The sequence below is a fragment of the Strix uralensis genome, chromosome 2 (genome assembly GCF_047716275.1).
Source record: "Strix uralensis isolate ZFMK-TIS-50842 chromosome 2, bStrUra1, whole genome shotgun sequence".
Classification (NCBI taxonomy): Eukaryota; Metazoa; Chordata; class Aves; order Strigiformes; family Strigidae; genus Strix; species Strix uralensis.
The window spans coordinates 4450668-4469813 of record NC_133973.1 but is presented as its reverse complement, the minus strand read 5'-3'; the positions used below and the strand labels follow the sequence as shown (position 1 = coordinate 4469813).

Genomic DNA, 19146 nt, shown 5'->3' with positions numbered 1-19146 from the left:
GAGGAGAAGGGAATTCCTCGCGGCCACCTCCTCTCCCATCTTGGCGTATCCGCACAAGGGGCGAGGATGTGGGCTATGGGGGACAGATGTCCGCTGCGCCCCTCGGGTTTGCAGCTGGCCTGGCCTTGTGCCAGCCTTGCCTCCTGCCTCCCCAGCCAGGTCGTGGCTTTAGCTACAGCTGCCTCCCCCTTTCTGCAACATTTTTGCCCTTTTTTTTGCCGTTTCTATACCTCTCAGCCTCAAGAGAGAGGAGTAACTGTGGGGTGCAGAGAATAAATACGTGAACACCACCTAGGGAGATCAGGGAAGAAGAACTCTGGCCCTGAAATTGTTTACCAAACAGTGCTGAGTGTGGGAAGACAAATGGCATACCGTTAGCAACAACCATGGGCTAATTATAGGGGGTTAGGATAAACCAGCGGGTCGCTGGGCTAGCCACTCCAGCTAAGCCTGCAAACATATAGACTGAAAAGCAGAACTGTATGTATATATTTAGTATAATGTGGAATGCAGTAAGTAACTTCTTTCTAAAACCTCAGATACCTTGGTGAAGAGCGTTACAGAAAACCCAGATACAGGCATCTTTGTGACACTGGTAATCCTGGTATTTTGCATTTGGCAATGCATAATCCACCCATTAATATGGCATTGCACTCTTCATTCCTAAGAAGGGTGTTATAAAGCGTGCTCTCAAGGATTGGGGTTTCTTAATATTTGGGGGAAGGAGAGGCATGCACCTTATTTTTCCGATTTTGTAGGATAGTTTTATTCATGAGTTTATAACCATGGCTGTATTTTGGTGTTGTTAACACTTGCAATTTTGTGTGTTTGCATAAAGCCCAAGCAACTGGAATGGTGTGATAGAATGAAAATCTGTACTTTCAGCCTTTCAGAAGAGACTGTTTCTTCTCCTTCTGACAACCGAGCAAGCAGAAAGGACAAACAACTTGGAGGAAGCTGCTCTGTCTGGTAAAGAACTGGGTTTAGGCGGGGAACTGCTTCCCCAGGGAATTTTGGGCTAGTGCTCATAGTGAAGTTTGCACATGTGGGTAAAGGCAGTAGCAAATTAAATCTCGGTACCCTACTGTTAACAGTTAGGCCAGCTGCTGTGGCTCCCTTCCTCAGTGGTCTCAACCCAAAAGCTTAGAGAAATAGTGGATGTTTATAAAGGCTAATCTCTATTGGCTGCTACTACTGTTAATAAAGAAGACCCTCAGGGTGCCTTCATGTACACATTGAGAGGGATTTGGTCTCTAAATCTCCCCCTAAGGATGCCTCTCTTACTCTGCTGACTACGAAGGAAATTCGTAGGAGAGCCTCATCACAGGCCTGAGGCTAATTTCTGCAAAGGAAAACCCAAACCAAAATATCTGCATCTTAGAGCTGCTGAACTCACCTAAGCCTTTCAGCAACCTACAGCTCACGTTTTTGTACACAGAGAGACTAGAAGATAAAAGGAGCACGGAGGAGCCTGGGGGACCCCTGAAGTCAAGCCCTGCCCCAGCTCCCCTCCCACCGGCAGCAGTTTCTCCTGGCAGGGAAGGGGAGACAAGCCCTGCAAGAATGGTGCTGCCCAGCCAACACCCTCGATGGCATAAAAGGGTCAGGAAGTGCAATGTAGTTTCCTTTTGAATTTCATCTTTGGATGAGGGCAGGCCAGCTCGCTCTGAACAGGAGCCTGACCACAGGGAAGGCTCACAGAAGGCTAGAAATCTGTGCCTGGGCAAAGGATTGCCTGGGATTTTGCAAAATACATAGCAGGAGAAAAGACTTTTGAGAAGACAGAAATTCTCTGCTTGTGTTTCTTTAAAAGGCTGATGATGTCCAGGGAAAGTCTGCTAGAAAGTGTCTCCGTATTGCTCTTGGTTGTGAGTTTGATGGCTTTAGGGCCTCTGAAATACTGCATATGTCAGTGTTGAGGTATCTGTTAGGATGTGGTCCTGCCTCCTGAATGGCCTTGGCACTGTGATGGTCTTTGGTGCTGGTGGTTCAGCTGAATTTCATCTAACAGACTGGGAACAAGCTGTTCTGCCTGGACTCAGTGACTGCATTGCTCTTGCTAATGGTTAAAAACCTTTCCTCCAAAATCCTGTGTGTCAGTCATGAGCCACAACACAGTAGAAAGAAGACGTCTTATTTGGGGACCTTTACTGCTTGTTTGCAAGGCGCCAAAGAAATTTGTTCACATTAATTGTTCCAGCTCATTATTGAAGGGTGTTTGGGGATACCTCATTCCTCCCAAATCCATCCTGCTTGCCTCCTCTGCATTAGCTGCTTCTCTCCCATCTGGGAGGCTGTAACGTGCTGGCAGTGGAGCACTGCCATCTACATACGGTTGCCTGTCACTATATAGTTTCCAACACCCTTGCTGTAAGCCAAGTGCAGCAAGCATGTCTCATCTCAGCATCTCCACCATCCACCTTGCCAGAGGGCTGCAGCACCTGAGAGAAAGAGGGAGGACAGTCATGTTAAAGCTGCATCGAAAAAGTCTCGGCAGGAGGAGGAAAGGGGAATAGCAGAGGGGTGTTGGCTGGTGCAGTGTTTAGGAGCACTGGGATGGAAATAAATAGCATGCATGCCTTAGGCGAGTTTATAGCACTCCTGGGTGACAGGCTCTGCCTGGGCAAGGGTGTGGTTGAGGTCTCACACCAACTCATTGCTTTGACAGAATTGTAGGCACTGTCCAATATTCCTCCTCTGAAACTCTCTTTTAAGGTTTCAGTAACTAACTGGAAACTTCCCTGAGAAGTCTGTGAGATTCAGACCCTGTCGTGCACCTGGGGTTTGACCCAGTTAATCCTGCACCTAGCTGTACCTGCGCTTTAGTTTCGGGTGGGCGATGGATGGAGCTGTGCTTTGGACCATCCAACCCTTTTACACGGACCTTTTCTCCTCTACTTGTAGCTACTCCACGGCTGGACATAAACTCTCGAGTTAGTCTCCCTGCCTCTTAATCGCCTTTAGCGAAGGCTCAGCCGGTCTGTGCTGCCCTCTCATGGGCACACATAGGAAAAGTTAAGTTTCACCCTTTTTCTTCCAGATGCTTTTTAACCTACTACTCAAGCGCTGTTTTTCAACACATGATTTCTGAAAAGCCAGGAAGGTTTATGAACAACTTCTAAGAGGTCTATGAAAGGTAACTACGGAAAGTAATTCTACCTATAGTTGTGCTGGACCCTGCCCAGCTCTCACCTTCCTAAAGAGCTTTGATCTTCATTTGGAAACATTTAGACATCTAAAAGGGCAAAAAGTAGGGAGCTGTTAATCCCAGCAACAGGCTGAGCTTCTCCCATATGCACTCCTATCTGCCACGTCAAACATATACCAGCATCACAGCATCATTCCGTGGTCAAGGAGTCTCTCAAGATAGCTGTCACGGTACCAAGGATTCGAACAACAGCGCCAAAAGCTGGGTTCTCCAATGGGCAGTACTTGCTTTCAGTACTGTGGGGGGTTTCAGCAAACTGGCAACACTGTTCTTCCCTGAATCTGCTTCCAAAGAGGCAGGATATTATGTTAAACTCAAGGGGATGCTTAAACAATAGTGGGATAGAGCAGGCATCACTGCTCTTCAAAGGCACTCCTGTGATGATCACGGTGTTTATGCAACTTTGAGTGACTGTTAAAAATCTTTGGCTCTCTGACCACTTGCCTGCATTTAATACAGCCTTCTCCCTAATATCTACTCATCTGTCCAAACACCCAAAGCTCCTCGAGGTGGGAACTGTTTTTCTTCAAGGGCTGGTATGACATGCATTTTTCCCATTAACAAACAGTTGTGCTATTCCACATGTCTTCATTCACCTCTGTTTCCTGTTTTATACTAGAAGATAAACTGAGGGATGTGAAGGAGGAAGGACTGAGGTCACCTCTTGTTCTTACAAACTCCCTAACCATAATGTGGATCCTGGCTCCTAGTTCATAAAAGAATTTTTAAGTGTTGGACCAGGTGATTCCAAATAAGACATTTGCCTTAAAGGCTTGTAAGTCTATAGTGAAGTTTTCATGGTCAGTGTAAACTGTGTGTTGTACTCCTTTAGCTACATTGCCTACCTTTTTACTTTATGAACTGTACTTGAGAGCTGGTGCACCTTCATTAGTCCGGCTCTGTGTAGCCCTGTGTTCATCCATCTCTTGCCACTTTAATGAGTGACATGAACAAGAGGCTAATTTTGGTCTCAAAGTAAGTAACAACACAAAAAAGCAAGTGAGTCCATCTCATAGTTTGTTTCTTCCTTGGTATTATTTCACTGCAGTTTATGAAATGACACCAGCAGTTTCTCCTATTTTAGTTTACCCCAGACTCCTGCATGAATATGCCATGGAAATGACCTTCCTAGTGCCTGATGGTCTGTGACAAAGGGGGGTGAGCTCTTCCCTCCTGTAAGGAGTTGCATGGGGACTTGAGATGATCGCCTTGAGGGAAAAAGGAAGAGCCACTCCATTCATTCCAACTAGGCATTTGTAATAGAGACCAACTCCTGCAGCATCTGCAGTCAGTTTCCAGTCTTGAATTATGCGTATAGAAATCTCTTGGGATTGCTTTGCCTAACATCAGCTGTTCTGCAGTGACATTCCAGCCCACCACCTTTCCCCGGGAGAAGATGGCAAGTGACTGTCCATGCAACCCTTGCCACCTCAGCGACTCAAGGTTCCCCTTTTCATTTGTGTATGTTGAGACACAGCCACAAACTTTTGGTGATGCTGCTACATCCATGTTGCCTATGAAGGCAGTCCCAAAAAAGGAATGCAGCCATGGATATTGATGCCTGACTTTAGGGGAATGTTTCTTCTTTTTCTTCTGCATTTCATCTGGTGGAAAGAATGGTCAAGAGAAGCTTTTCCTTGAATACAACCTGAAGGCATGTCAGACAGGCTTTGATCAATTTGCCCCGGTATATTCCCTTTCCAAGCACTCCCACATTCTCCAGTCTTCAGCTTGAGCTCTGTCTTGCGTGAAACTCTTTGTTGGGCTCTACCCAGAGGTTAGTTTCTTCCGTTTCATACATGCAAGCTCTGAATAGTTGGTGCTGCGTACTTCGAGTTTCACGTGATTGTGAAACTTTGAAATCAGTGGCATTAAACTAGCTTAAAGTTGGTGTTATGTAGCGATGATTCATATCCAGTGAGTCACAGTGAAATGTCTCATGCTATAAGTAGTTGGCCATTGAAGAACTATCCTGCTTCTGCCCTCCGCCTATCCAAGAAGCAGAGCAGTCTCTGTGAACTTTTCAAAGGATCTGTAATCAGCAGTTACAACGTTTTTTTTTTCCATCAGTTGGACGTAGCACACAGGCAACTTTACTATTGCTTGGGGCATCTGAGTCATTTTAAGTTCTGTACAGAGATGGAAGAAAAAGAAACTGACGCTTTGATTCAAAAGACACCTATTTCACTGTGAGTACGCTTCCCTTCTGGTTGGCCCCTCCACATCCTGCTTCTGGGGGAGGATAAGGTTCACAACAGAAACGGTCTGCACATCATAAGATCATGCTATTTGGCAGCTGAACTGGATGTCACGCTTCTGTGCCAGTCCATGGGTCAACAAAAAATCTTGCCTGGGAAAATACTGCACTTTCTCAGTGCCCAGCTCAAAATACAGAGGAAACACCCTTGGGAACTACAAATTACCTCCAATCTCCCCACCTTCCACTCCATGACCTATCCCTATCCATTACAAGCACACAGCAGTACACAGGTGTGGGTAAAAAAACAAACCACCCTTTTAAAAAGAATGCACTTCAGTGCACAGACATGTCCCTTGTGGAGAGGAGAAAGAACAAACAACAGATGTTAGTCACGTTGCTTAGCACACTACTGGAGGACATTCAAATATACTGTGACTAGTGTACTATAAGGACTTATATGGAATAGTTTCGGTTACACACACTGAACTGTTAATTCCTTCAGAGCACCCAAGGCAAGAAATTTAATGACAGTTTAATGTCATGTTGATAAATGTCCACTTATGAAGAAGAAACACGGATCCAATGGTTTGGGACAGAAATTATGGAAAAGGGACAATCATTCTGGAATTAAGACTACAATAAATGTTGCCATTTTAAACATAACTTTTCTCCTTTTCTTCGCCACAGAAAAGCCTTCATACACACAAACAGAAGTGGTGCATTAGTGCCTTAATGTGAGGTAGGACTTTTCTAGAGCTAAGGTGTATTTTTCTGAAGCAAATCAAAAAGGACAGCTGTGTGGCATTAGCTTAAACACAATAACCTGCGCACCTTCTGGAGGATGCTTTTTTGTTTTTATTAAACTAAGTTCTGGGACTTTTTTCCTTGAAAAAATGCAGCTCAAAATACAATCCAAACATTTGAAATGCTTGAGGAGAAGGAGGTGATATTTCTCCTCAGCTCATGATGAGTTCCCCAAGGTCAAAGACCCTACTCAGATCTGATCAACTCTCTTACATGCACTGGGGAGGACTTCTTGCTACCATGGAGCAAATTTATTAGCATGAGATAAGGTGGCCAGGCCATGAAAGGAAAATTTTGACCCTGAGATTGCTGAGGAACACTGGGTAGGGCCTCTCTTGCAGAACTTCTGTCATCTGTAAGAAGACTACTTTCCATCCCAATTCAACTTATCTGAAAGAGAAATTGAGGATATTTCCTTACATAACTCCCTTAATGGTGATATGAAGTTGAGGGCACAGACCTATAGTCCGAGAACATATTACAAGTCAAAAGTTTTTTCATAAGTAAAAGAGAACAACAAAATATAATACACAAAAGAGAAATTCACAGCTAAGGCTGTACCCAAAAGCACCCTGATCCTATTCTACAAGAAAATTCAAAGACATGCCAACTTCTCCATCTCTTGGGAAAACAAGTCACCATAGAGGTGAAAAGGCTTCAGCCACTATCTTCATCTTCCATGCATTCCCTGTTTCACAGAGGTGCATTAGCACTTCTTTTACATTCACAGGGCATGTGTGCACAGGGCTGCTTATAAATTCTTGATCAAAAATATATCAGGATGAAAACCAGTCTGTTTCATTAAGTGTCCAATTCTTCCAGTTGCTGAAGAAAGTGAGGCTTTCCAAAGCATCTCACTGCAGGACCTAGATGCCTAAGTCTACATCAAACTTCTTATAAAACCCATGAAGATTTTATCTGAATCTTGAGCCATCTTTAGGCTCACAATAACCTTGAAAACCTTCCTGTCCTGTGAACGACAGGGGTGCTTACCTGCCTTTAACCTGGAAACACATGAGTTAACTGATCTTTTTTGAGAACCTTAGGCAGAAAGGCAACTTTTCTCAGACACAGAATTTGTATGCCAAATGCTTGCCTGTTATTCACAGACTCTTTGGGCCCAGGATCTGCTGTGGCGTATCTCACAACCTAATCATCAGACTTCTAGCTGAAATTAGATAGATGGAAGATAAGTTTCTATGGTGCTCTCTTCATAGACATAGAGACAGTCATTTGGGAATACACTACCATCCGTCAGAAAATCAGAGCACTTGCCTAAAAAAGAGAAAAGTCTGTAGTGACAAAAAACTTTCTGGCATCTACTGCACATACACATGAAATGAAGCCAAAATAACAGCATGCTCTGTTGCACATTTTCAATAATCTTCAGGCAAGAGACAAGAAAAAGAAAGACAATCTTTCTTTACAGGGTGGAAACAGACACTTGGATAGTACAAAAATGAGGACTGTAACTGTTTTGAGAATCAAAAGCAGTTCGTATTACGTGTTTGCCAAGTGTACCTTGACTCTGAATTTTCTGGGCTACCAGTGCTTTTTTTTTTTTGGTTTGTTTGGTTTTATTCACCTCCCACATTCCTGAGTGACAATGCCTTCTGAAGCCCCAGAGGATGCATGCAACTGTTGCTTTACTGTTCAGTTTATCAAAATACACACTGTACTTGCAATGATACAAGCAGGACAACCCCAAAAAGCAGAGTGATCGGAACCCAGCAGGGATGGTTAAGGGTGAGGCAGCTGTGCCCAGTGTGTGGAAGAGGCAGAGAGACAGCTTCTTGCATCAGAGGAGCCCTGGGGGCAGTGGGAAAGCCACAGACCCAGCCTCTCAAAGTACGAGATGGGCACTGGTGCTGCTGCATAGCTGGAGACAGTAAGCCACCAACGCAGCATGAAAAAGGAGAGGACTGTGGGTCGTCCAGGGCTGCTTTTTAATTCTACTTGCTTTTGTGCTTGCATTGTCTGAGATGTGAAGTTGCCCTGCACAGAAAAGCAGAATCTACAGGTGGCCTAAATTTGGGATTTATGCATTTGTATGCAGAGACTGCAGAGTTCAGCAACCCTGCCTCTTCAAGACATGCCGTATGTGCATGCAGGTCCATGCACACTTTAAGATTTGAGTTTGTGCATCCAAACCAATACTTGGTTGCAGGATTTAAACCCAAGGGGAAGCACAAGCACACAGAACAGAAAAATCAGGAAACAGAGATACAAGCAGACGTGTTCCAAGTTACTGCCAACGACTACAAAATCATGGTGCTGTGAAGGCCCCATGCGATACCACAATAGCAAGGTCAGTAGGAGTCAAAAGGAGTGCACGGGACCTCTTCCAGAAACACGTCGGTATCTTCATTCTCCTCCAATATTCCCTCCATTTTTGCTTGCCTGGCATTCATCATAGACTGCACCTGGGCAAAAGGAAAAGGATCATCTGGGAGCCTATTTCCTTACCACTGGTGCCCAGAACTGACCTTGCCATTCCTCTGCTGGTTCTGCATTCAGTACAGCATGAACCTCGCAGCAAATCACCAAGGTGGTGCTTACCCTGAGTGACTACAGGGCACTGAAGGAAAAGACTCTCTTTCTCTGTCTGCTCTTTCCTCTAACCTTCTCCTTTCCCCAAGGAGCTCCCCACACTTCTTCTAACTCGCTCCCAAACTATCGCCTCACTCTGCTGACTGAATTTCCTGTGTTTTAAAACCCTGCAGAGACAGCTCTCCTGAATAGGGGTGTGTGGGATAGAGGGAGCTGGAGAATGGTTACAGGGATAGAGAGGGCCCCTACCTCTGTCCCTAAGCTTCCTTCACCTCTCATTCAGGACTGTTATTTAACAGTCCTCCGGAGCACATCCACCCCATTTTAACTCTCACACCCGGCTCTTCCACACACCTGCCCTCCCACACCTCTCCTCCTTTTAGAGTGCATGTGGCTCCTTGCACCCTGGGCACTTTGCTCTTGCTCTGTGCTTCTCCTCCTCCCAAGTGAGCAGACACAGTAAGAGAAATAGTCATGGGCTGACCATGTTTCCGGTGTGCTCAGCATAGCTGGCTTTCTGCTGTGGCCCCAACAGACAGTCCCCGCTGAGCCCCAAGAAGATACCATACCTGCAGCAACATGAACTGCAAGGGGTCATCAGGCTTGTGGTACACCAGTTTTTCTGTGATCTCCTGAGACAGAGAGACAGAAGAAAACAAGTATTGATCCTTGGGTAGATGGGTGGCTGCACTTTCTGCTCCAACACTAGCTGCATTTTAAAAACCAAGCATCTCTTTCAATCCCCAAAGATGATCAAGGGTCCTTTTCTACTGCTTTGTTTAAGTTTATGCTCAAGAAAGCACAGGACGAGGAGGGATCTGGGGGAGGGATAATTTGGTCCAAGCTAAGTTTAGGCCCAGCTTCTCAAGCAAGCCTCTGGAGGGAGAAGGGAAAGGGATATTTCACCTGAAATATCTGCAGAATATTATGTTTCTCCATGTACTTAATGGAGACTTCAAAGGGGTCTTCATATACCATTGGTTGCTCCAATATTTCACATGTAGTGTCTGTTGGCTTGACTACAGTTGCCGATGACCCAGCCTCAGGTGTTTCACTGCCAGTCTGTGCAGAGTCAGACATGTACATCTTGACTTTGAAACCTGGCAGTTCATCCACAGGTGATCCGATCTTATGTGAGTTTCCCCTGGATGAGGGAAATTCAATGACAGGTAACTGGTCCTCAGAACCTGGTGGTTTCTCAACAACCAGCTGGTCTGCAGACACTGGCAGTTCCACTACAGATGGCTGGTCTGCAGATGCTGGTGTTTCCACCCAAGGTAAGTCACCCAGTGATGACGGGGATTCAACTATAAGTGTCTGGTCCTCAGGTGGTTCAGCAGCTGGTGGTATGCTAGATTCCTCCACTTCAGATTCTGAATGATCGTTGGGCTCTTGCTAAAATATTTAACAAATAAAGAACAAAGAATATTTTAAACATGTAGCCCTGTAGAGCAGATACATCAAATTACTGCATCATTCTGCGCATATGTTGCAGCCCCTCTTAAGAGCATGCACTAATAGGCTTTAACTTCTGTGACTGGTCCCACCCACACCTTCTACCCATGAGCCCAGGAACTCCATTTAAGCTCAGGCCCAAGCCTTCAGACCTGGTCTGAGCTATGCAGTAGGTGTACCTGTGCCTGATCTTCACTTACAGACTGGTTTTCCCAGGGGGACTCTAGGTGTATATTGTAGGCAGTTTTGTCTCTGGAGTCCCTTGGATGGACCCAGTCCCTTGGGGTTCTGGAGTCCCTTGGATGGACCTGACTCACTGCTTTTGCCCTGTCTGGGACTGTTAGTGAGCCCTCTTATCAGCACCCTGCCCAAGTGCCTGTTAGTTAAGGGCACTGCCCTGCCTGTGCTGCAGTTGCCCTCAGCTCCTGGTTTGTCTTCCTGCTTGGCGCAGCTCTGGTCTTGCTCCCTGAGCGCAAGCAGCTGAACTCTGGATAGGCTTCACCCATCTCCCCCCTGAGCTGTGGACTATGCTGTACCCATGCCCCATGCTCCCATTCCTAGTCCTGTGACTGAGTTCAAGCGGGGTCCTGCCCCATTTCTCCCCCTCATCCCAAAACTGCCTGGGGCAGAGGAGGCAGGAGCCACTACGGCTGAGTGAAGGTTCCCGGTTGTAGCTGTGTTGCCTGAAGCAGGGTGCTGGGGGGAGGCCAGGTGGGGGGGGCAGGACCAGCACCCATCCCTGTACTTGGGAAGGGGGGTGTTGTGCCTGGGGGCAGGGGGCTCAGGACGCTTCACTGGGGGGTCGGGAGGAGGCAGTAGGCCGCGGGGGCCTGAGGGCGGAGGAGGCCGGGCCGGGGCTCTCGGGGGGGGCACAGCGCAGCCAGAAAAGGCGCGGGAGGGACCCCCGGGGCTGGCTGTGCGCGGGGGGAAGAGGTTGCCGGGGCCGCTCTCCCTCACCAGCCCCCGAGTCGTCAGCGTTGCGCTTCGCCTCCCACCGGCGCCGGCCTCTTCTGCCGCTCGTCGCTCGCCGTAGGCAGAAGACGCCGGGGAGGTTGCCAGGGCAACCGCCGCCCCCGGTGTCGGTAGGTGGTGCCGCCGGGGTCACGTGGGCAGCGAGTGCCGCGCTGCCATCTTGGGTTAGGGCGGAAGTGCCGTGTGGGGAGGGGCCGCGGTGGCAGGGCCTGGGCCTGGGCCTGGGCCTGGTGGGGGCCCCCTCGTCGGCGTTATCCCACCCCCGCAGCAGTCACAGAGGGCTCTTGGTGCGTGTCAGCAGCCAGCGAGTTCTCGGGGGGGGGGGGCCTCCGGCTGCCTGTGGCCTGGTGGAAGCGAGGGGTCCCTCGGCAGAGGGAAGGGTGTGAGGGTTGCCCATAGCCCAGCCTGCCACCGGCTTTTCGCTTTGCAGGGAACTGAGTCACTTCACTGTGAATTCCAGCATGCTTTCTGCCGGGCCGTGCTCCTCTAAAGCATGCAATGAAGCCCAAGGCTAGCCGTTTGCTCTTGTCCTGTTAGTAAGTACTGTGGGAGTGAGGAGGCCTGGAGGAGAAAGGCAGAGACAGGCTGTACACAGAGGGTCAGACGGAAAAGGACGTGTCAGATAGCTTGTAAAGAGAAGCAGGGAAGCAAGAGGTAGGGTAGCAGAGTGCTGAGAGAAATATTTACATGTACATTCATGTGAGAGGTGCTTTCTCCTCTTGTCAGCTTTACACAGATGCTGATGGTGTGCTGCATGATGAACTTCGTCAGAAAAAGCAAATAAACAGATTGACAGTTTCCCCCAAAGAGGAGATGAAAGGAATAAAGATAAAAGCTGTGCTGGGTTACCACAGTAACCGGCTTCTGAAATACTCTGGTTCACGCTCCAGTGTGACAAGAGCCGGGATTGAAACTCGAGTGGCTGAAACTGCTATGGGGCTTGATCGGGGAGTGAGACGGAGGAAGATACAGGACTTCAAAACCTGTGCTAAACTAACAGATGTCACTTCCATTCAAAGCAGCTCTGTGTGTGTGTTTTTCAGGTTATGCTGTTGACTTTTTAAGAGAAGCGGCTTCCTCACTGCTGCAGTACTAGGCCAGTGACAGGCGCTGGCCGTATCCTCAGCCACGCTGACCAGTCAGATCGTCTCGCACTGGAGCGCTGCTGTCTGCATTCATGGGATGTCAGGTCATTACTCAACCCCTTTGAGACCATCTTGCCTCTCCCACTTTCCCATGTGATTGTGATGATCCCAGACAGCATGGGACTGCTGGCTTTTTGAGCGTGGAGTTTTTTTGATCTGTGTTCACTTGGAAAGATCTTGAAAGATGCTGGGTAAAATCTATAAAATTGTTGAAGGGTCTTAGGCAGTTGGTGGGGTGGACTTTCAGGGAGATTTCATGATCTGAATTCTTCAACCTCCACTGATTATCCCATCCTCACATGATGGGAGAGGGTACAGTATACTGCCTGGTGCTTGGGATTGTCAGTCTTTGATTTGTGGACCCTGACATATTTCCTCCAGGAGCTGTGGACCAATGGAGCAGGCTTAAGTTTGTAGACAGAATATTCACTGGTTTGTCTTGTATACCTGTTAGAAATAATCTGTTTGTTCTGCAGCGATCTATGCATGTTTAAACTCAACATTTGCAACCCTTGTAGCTGTGAAGAAGTTTTTGCTCGATGAGGTCTTGCTGCCAGTCAGTCTGGAAATGAAGACAGCAATGTCAAGAAACAGTTGAGGTGTGAGTTAGGAGATCTTCCCTGCCCTGCACAGCTGTAATGCTCACAGAACTAGTTTATTGAGGGTCTGAAAGGAAAGCTGTAAACTGTTACACCCCTGTCATACTTCAGGGGGGCAGTGTGTGCTCTAGTAACTGCGGTTGCAGTTTTAGCTGAAGCAGGCATCTGCTTTCAGTTGTGTGTGTATGGGTAGTTTTGTGTTGAGCCATCCCAGTGCTGTTTTCTCCACAGCATGACTCCCTGCAGAACTTCTCCCATGGGTTTCTCCTCTCCATCCTTTACTGAACGGGACTAAGCAGTTCTCAGCTGCCTGCTGGCTTCAAATAATGTCCTGCTGTGGGTAAATCTTGAGCCCCGTGTCTTCCTTTCATCTGTGCCTCATTGGTAAACAGCAGATCTCTCCATTTCTAACCCCACTGCCTACTGCAGGGAACTGGCTGCTGGGGCTGGAAAGCTAGGATTTTGTACAAGGAAGTAAGATGAATGACTCCATTAAATAAACATCACTGCTCTGTTTATTCTTTCAAAAGAACAGATTACAAAAAGCAGAAGATGCATTTTTAAATGCATTAAAAATTCTGAGCCAAATAATGCCTTAAATACAATGCTCATGTAACATAAATCACATAGCTTTTTTCTATCCAGTACACATGGAAAGCAAAAACGTATTATTATATCATTATTTATATGGCACCATATGCTAAGTCTGGAACTTAAAGACTTTGAAATAAATAAGAAAACACCAGCTGCAGATCAGCAATACGCTCCTTTATTGGGAGTCACTGTGTAACTGTGGCTATCATTCCTGCTGTTAAGTTAAAACTTAAATAAATTGTCAGAGAAATAAGATAGCTATTAGAGATTCAGTGTCTGTCTCCTGGGGACACTTTTTCTAACAGCTGTAACAAAGATCTGCTGCTGGTTTTGTCCTATCTGTGTAGTAACTCATTGCATTTGTCCCTGCAGTATCACACAGTTGTTCAGTAGAGATGGTTGAGCTGTTCACTATAAATAATGTTGGTTAACAATGCGGCCCCTTTTGGGTTAATAAATTACGCTCAAACCACTCCTGAGCCTCTTTGATTGGTTTCTTGCAAGTCTGCAGTGAAGAGTTGGAACAAATCACTTTCCACAGTCTGTTCACTTTGAATATTTTTTCTTATTTTATTGAGCTGTAAATATATATATGAAATAGTCAAATCCTGAAAATGCCCGTCTTAAAATCCTGTCACCTCATCCAATACTTGAAAATCATAATGAGATGCATGAGATGAAACACATCAGAAAATTAAATGTCATTGCTTAAAGGGGAAGAGGGCCCCGGTCAGCACCAAGCTGGGGAATTTTTCCCCCTCCTTCGTGCCAGAGCTGCTGTTGGGGTTTAGGCTTCCTCCTGGACTGAGGTTGCTGGCCGGAGCGGCAAGCTCGCCTGCTCCGTGATCCATGAGGCTGCAACCCAGCCCATACCCAAGGCTGCGGCCTCGTGTTTCGCTGCACGGTATGGCTTCGAGACTCTCTGACCTGTGGTTCTGCATGGTTGCAGCCAGACGTAGTTAAAACCTTCCTGAGCTCTGGAGAGCAAAGAGCAGCTTTGTGGCACGGAGCAATGATCAAAAAATCAGGCTGCGAGGAAGCAGTAGAGGCCCTTGGAGAGACATCTTGGAATGGGCTGCCCAGGGCAGGGGGGGAGTCCCCATCCCTGGAGGGGTTGAAGAGTCGGGTTGACCCAGCGCTGAGGGATCTGGTGGAGTTGAGAATGGTCAGTGTGAGGTTAATGGCTGGACTGGAGGATCTTCAAGGTCTTTTCCAACCGAGATGATTCTGTGATTGTGTGACTCTGGCGGGGTCGCGCAGTAGCCCCGCCTGTTGGTTCCTTACCTGTGGTGGGGTAACTGCTCTGCCCTCTCTCCAGAGGGTTGTTGGGAAAGTAAATGCATTACAGGCTGGGAGGAGAGCAGGTGTAAGCGCAACAGGGCAATGTGGAGAAGGCCGGCTCCTGTATGAGGTGGGGAGGGCTGGGGCTGCTGACTGGCGTCCAGACTGCTCCTACACCAGCAGCTTTGACGTGGACCCGCTTCCAGCGACGTTGAGGAGGAGACTGCACCAAGGTGTCTGCTTTCCTACAGGCAGCCCTGAGAATTTGTGTGCAGACCAAGCCAGACCGTCCAGCTCTTCCCCCAGTACAGCCTCTTGCTAGGGCTCTGCCCGCATTTCCCAGCAGAGAGCAGCAGAGCCTCGTAGCTGCTCGCAGGGGCTCGAGTGCATCCTCCAAGACCTTTTTGCGGTTCTTGCCTCCACAAAAGCTGAGCTCGCAGGCGCTCGTCAGACCTGTCAAGAGCGTTGGTGTGGGCCAACAGAAAACGTGTGCTCCCAAATCCCGAAGATTTGGTGCTTTCTTGAAAACTGAGGTGTTCGTGGAGAACAGAGAGACCTTTCTTGAGGGGATGCTCTCCAGGTTGTCTGTGCTCAGTGCCAAAAGGGAGCGCCTCAGGTACGGCTTCAGAAAGTGGGGAGATACCTGTAGCGGGTTAAGCAAACCTCTTTCACAGATGATTGGCATGGACTGGGTAACCCCTTGAGGTGTCCTTCAGCCCCATCTTTGGCAGTGCAGGAAAGAAACGTTATTATCTTCTGTGTTTGGAAATATTTGCTTTGGTAACCTGCTTAGCCTGCTTTAGATTTAACCCTTTCTATAAAAAATAAAGTTTCCACTGTCACTTTGTTCCCTCCTCACTTTATAATGTTATTATGCCTGTTACTGGTGATAAAAATGAATAATAAAATGTGGGATGCTGCTTCTTTGCCAAGGTGTCAAAACTATTCAATCTGTGTCTAATTTAGAGAACCTTCTCCAAGAAAATGAGACTTTGTCCCCCATTTGGAAACTTACCTGCTCTTCCTCAGGGGCTTAAAGAAGCCAAATTTGGGATTATACTAGGAGGTCCTCAGTGATATTAACTGGGACAGTTTCTGTCATTCTTTAATTGTCCCATTCTGATTCCTGAAGCTATCATGGTTTTATACTTTCCCTTGGGAGATAATCATAGACCTTCTGGGAGGCCAAACCCTTGTGAGGGAGAAGGCTTCAGTTTTGTCTCACCATTGTGCGGCACCAGAGGGAGGGGATGCTCTGTTCTGACTGAAGCCCACAGTGAACCTTCATCCCCTCCCCTCCCCATCAGCTGTGAAATCCCTGCGGGAAGGGAGAGCCCAGGCGCGATGTTCACCTGAGGGAGTGGTGCCTCTGGAGGATGCTGGGGCTAAGGACAGCAGCAGGGTAGTGGGAAGGCACAGATTTGCCTCGTCACTCCACCCTGCGAACGCTGCCTTATTGCTGCGCTCCCCTTTGCTGTCAACCCATCTTTCACCACGGGAGGGGGAGGCGGGCGTGGTACGGGACAGGCTTTTGGATGGCAAATGTATCACGCAGTGACAGCAAGAGCCTGGATAACCCCGTCAGTAGGTCCCTCCTCACAGAATCACAGAATCATTCAGGTTGGAAAAGACCCTTGGGATCACCGAGTCCAACCATCAGCCCTACTCTACAAAGTTCTCCCCTACACCATATCCCCCAACATCTCATCCAAACGACCCTTAAACACATCCAGGGATGGTGACTCCACCCCCTCCCTGGGCAGCCCATTCCACTCTCTGACCACTCTTTCTGTGAAAATTTTTTTCCTAATATCCAGTCTGAACTTTCTGCATTCTGCATTCCTCAAAGCCTTGTGGCCGGAGTGCCCCTTCTGTCCTCGCTTCCCCAGACCCCCTCGTTTGTCCTGTATGCCAGGCTAATTTAAAATGTGATGCAAACCTGGGGTCACTGAGCTGGTCTCCACAGCCTCCTGCCACTGGCGCTACATAGGATCTGTCCTTCTTTATTGATGCAAATGATGCTTCATCTCTGAATCGTATCTATACATGGGAAAGGTGCAATTAGCTGCTGCAAGGAGCTGGGACCGTCTGCCTTGCCTTGTTTAACAGAGGCTTTAATTAAAGACCCCCTGATGTTAGAAAGCCACATTAATTATTCATCTGAAAACATTTACATAGAGTCCCCCGTTTCCCTCCTTCAATAAATTATCAACTTCACATCTCCATAATTCATTGAAATGGCTAAAAATACATTGTCTCAGCCTCCATCACCTCCCTTCTCACTCCAGCTTTGTCTCTTCCAACTGTGATGGGTTCAGTGTCTTAATGTGAAGGTCTCCTACTGCCCTTAAGTAAAAAGGGGGGATGGAGGAGAAGGGGAAGAGGTAAAGATTTGTCCCTGCATGGGAGTCATTGGCAGTGGCAGTAATTTTTCTCTTTTTCTTTCCCACACAACTGGCGTGATCCTGAGGTTTGAAGAAGCTCATCGACTATTTCTAATGAGGAAAAATTTACTGAAGGGAGGAGAAAAGACATTTCCAGGGGCAAAAGAGGCCTGGGTTTAGACAATTTCTATGCTGAGCTGTAGATACCCTGTGTGACCCTGAGCCCAGCAGTTAATCTCCCTGGATCACCTCCATACCCCACCTGTAGACCGGACCAGCAGTTCCCTATCTGCCTGGTAGAGGGATGCTGCTTTACTAATTATAAGCTGTCCAAATATAGGTGTTTTAAAGAGGAAAAAAAGCAGACAAGCTTAGGCAGAGGGAGAAGTTCTGCAGCAATTCACAACAAAGATGTCACTGCAGGCAGAACTGAGGGAAAATTCACTGCAAATAGTTTTCTCCAACACATTTCACTTTGTGATAAAGTGAACTGTCACATGAGAGAGGAAAAACCACTCCTCTGAGGGCTTGTTTACATGGGGAGTTAAGACAAATTAGTGTGAGGTGTGAGTTAATGCACAGAAGTCGATGTGTATTAAACCTCTTTGTGGGTGCTCTGATACAGAAGGAAAATGGCCTCGTTTCACTATGGTGACAATTAAACAAAAGCAAAGCAAGGTCACTTTATTCCCGAATGTCCACGCAAGGCTTAACATGCTTTAATTCATGTGCATTCATTTCACATCTTTGGTTAATTTACCTTAACTTTCATGAATGTCCTAACCTGCAGGGCTTGGACAAATGAGTGCTCCACCTGACTCTGCTCCCGGTTCTGCAGAAAACAGTAGGTGTTCAGTCTGGTGCCTACAGTAGTCAGACCCGATGTGCTTTCCTGGGAGCAAAGGGAGCCAGTGGCTAGGAAGGGGTGATCTAAGATGGTGGGTGGAAGGGAAGAGGAAGGACACTGGCAAGTTTATTGGGATGTGACCAAAGAGGACATTAGAGAATGAACCAGGAAGAGAGCACTAACTCCAGAGGAGCTTGCCCACTGACCTTTAAAGGCACAGGTTCTGTTTTCCATAAGGAAATAAAGAGGTTTCTATGTTTGGACCTGAGCACATACAGAGTCTGGGTGTAAGACTAAAAATGGGGTTGAACTGATTACAAAGATACACTTACCTGAAGCATTACTCTGTTGACTTCTGTGGGTTTTCCCCTTCCCTTGCCCTTGTTGCTGTTTTAGATGGGCTGTCTTGGTTCAGCAGTGAATAGCATGGTGACAAAACACTTGTCTGGCCGTGAGAATGTGCCTAACTCTTGGGCACTGCTGTCTTGGAGCTAAGAGACTAGAAACTTCCCACATCTAGTGCCTGGAAGACAATCCACTGAGGTCTTTTTAAATGTGAAGATGCCAGCTCTGCTTCAAGCTGTTTCTCACAAATTGGTGGAGGCTGGGGGGGTTATAGGAGGGAAGTACAGCCATACTCTACTCTTCACCAAATACACGTTCCTGAAAGGCACGAACAATTCTACAGTCCTCACTGCAGAATTAATGTAATGGAGAGAAATGTGTGCGGGAACATATGAAATACACAGATTTAATACACAGGAGCATCTGTGGCATAGAGGGATACAGGGAGAAATAGGATTGTCAGTTGGAGGAGATGCTGGCTTTTCAGAGGTGACTTTTGGAAGTCGGTCACTGTTTGGAAGATCTCATCTGCTTCACCATGAATGGCATGGAGTACTACACTCTAGTTTGTTAGCCCGAGCCCAGGTCTTGAATTAGGAGTAGATTTTAGCTTGGTGTGCTGTTAGCTCTGGGTGTAACCTCTTCCCACTGACCTTTTCCTTGGAGACTGGAGGTACCATTTCATAGGATGTGCTGGAAAAGAACACCAACAGAGGTCATTTTGCTACTCAGGATATCTCTAGCAGATAATAAGTAGCACTG

The 19146-nt window shown here is 47.3% G+C and overlaps 1 protein-coding gene and 1 long non-coding RNA gene across 2 annotated transcripts; one reads left to right on the top strand and one right to left on the bottom strand.

Moving 5' to 3' along the window:
* Positions 1-760: 760 nt before the first annotated feature.
* Positions 761-11230, bottom strand: TEX55 (testis expressed 55). Its single transcript, XM_074853004.1, has 5 exons — positions 11175-11230; positions 9669-10157; positions 9332-9394; positions 8552-8635; positions 761-2441 (listed from the first exon to the last, which is right to left on the bottom strand). The coding sequence occupies exons 2-5, from the start codon at positions 9846-9848 to the stop codon at positions 2346-2348; spliced, it is 423 nt and encodes a 140-aa protein (XP_074709105.1). The 5' UTR covers positions 9849-10157; positions 11175-11230; the 3' UTR covers positions 761-2345.
* Positions 11231-11359: 129 nt separating this feature from the next.
* Positions 11360-15735, top strand: LOC141940060 (uncharacterized). The gene is made up of 2 exons (XR_012627860.1): positions 11360-11476; positions 12233-15735. It is a non-coding gene; the product is annotated as an uncharacterized LOC141940060 (long non-coding RNA).
* Positions 15736-19146: the final 3411 nt, after the last annotated feature.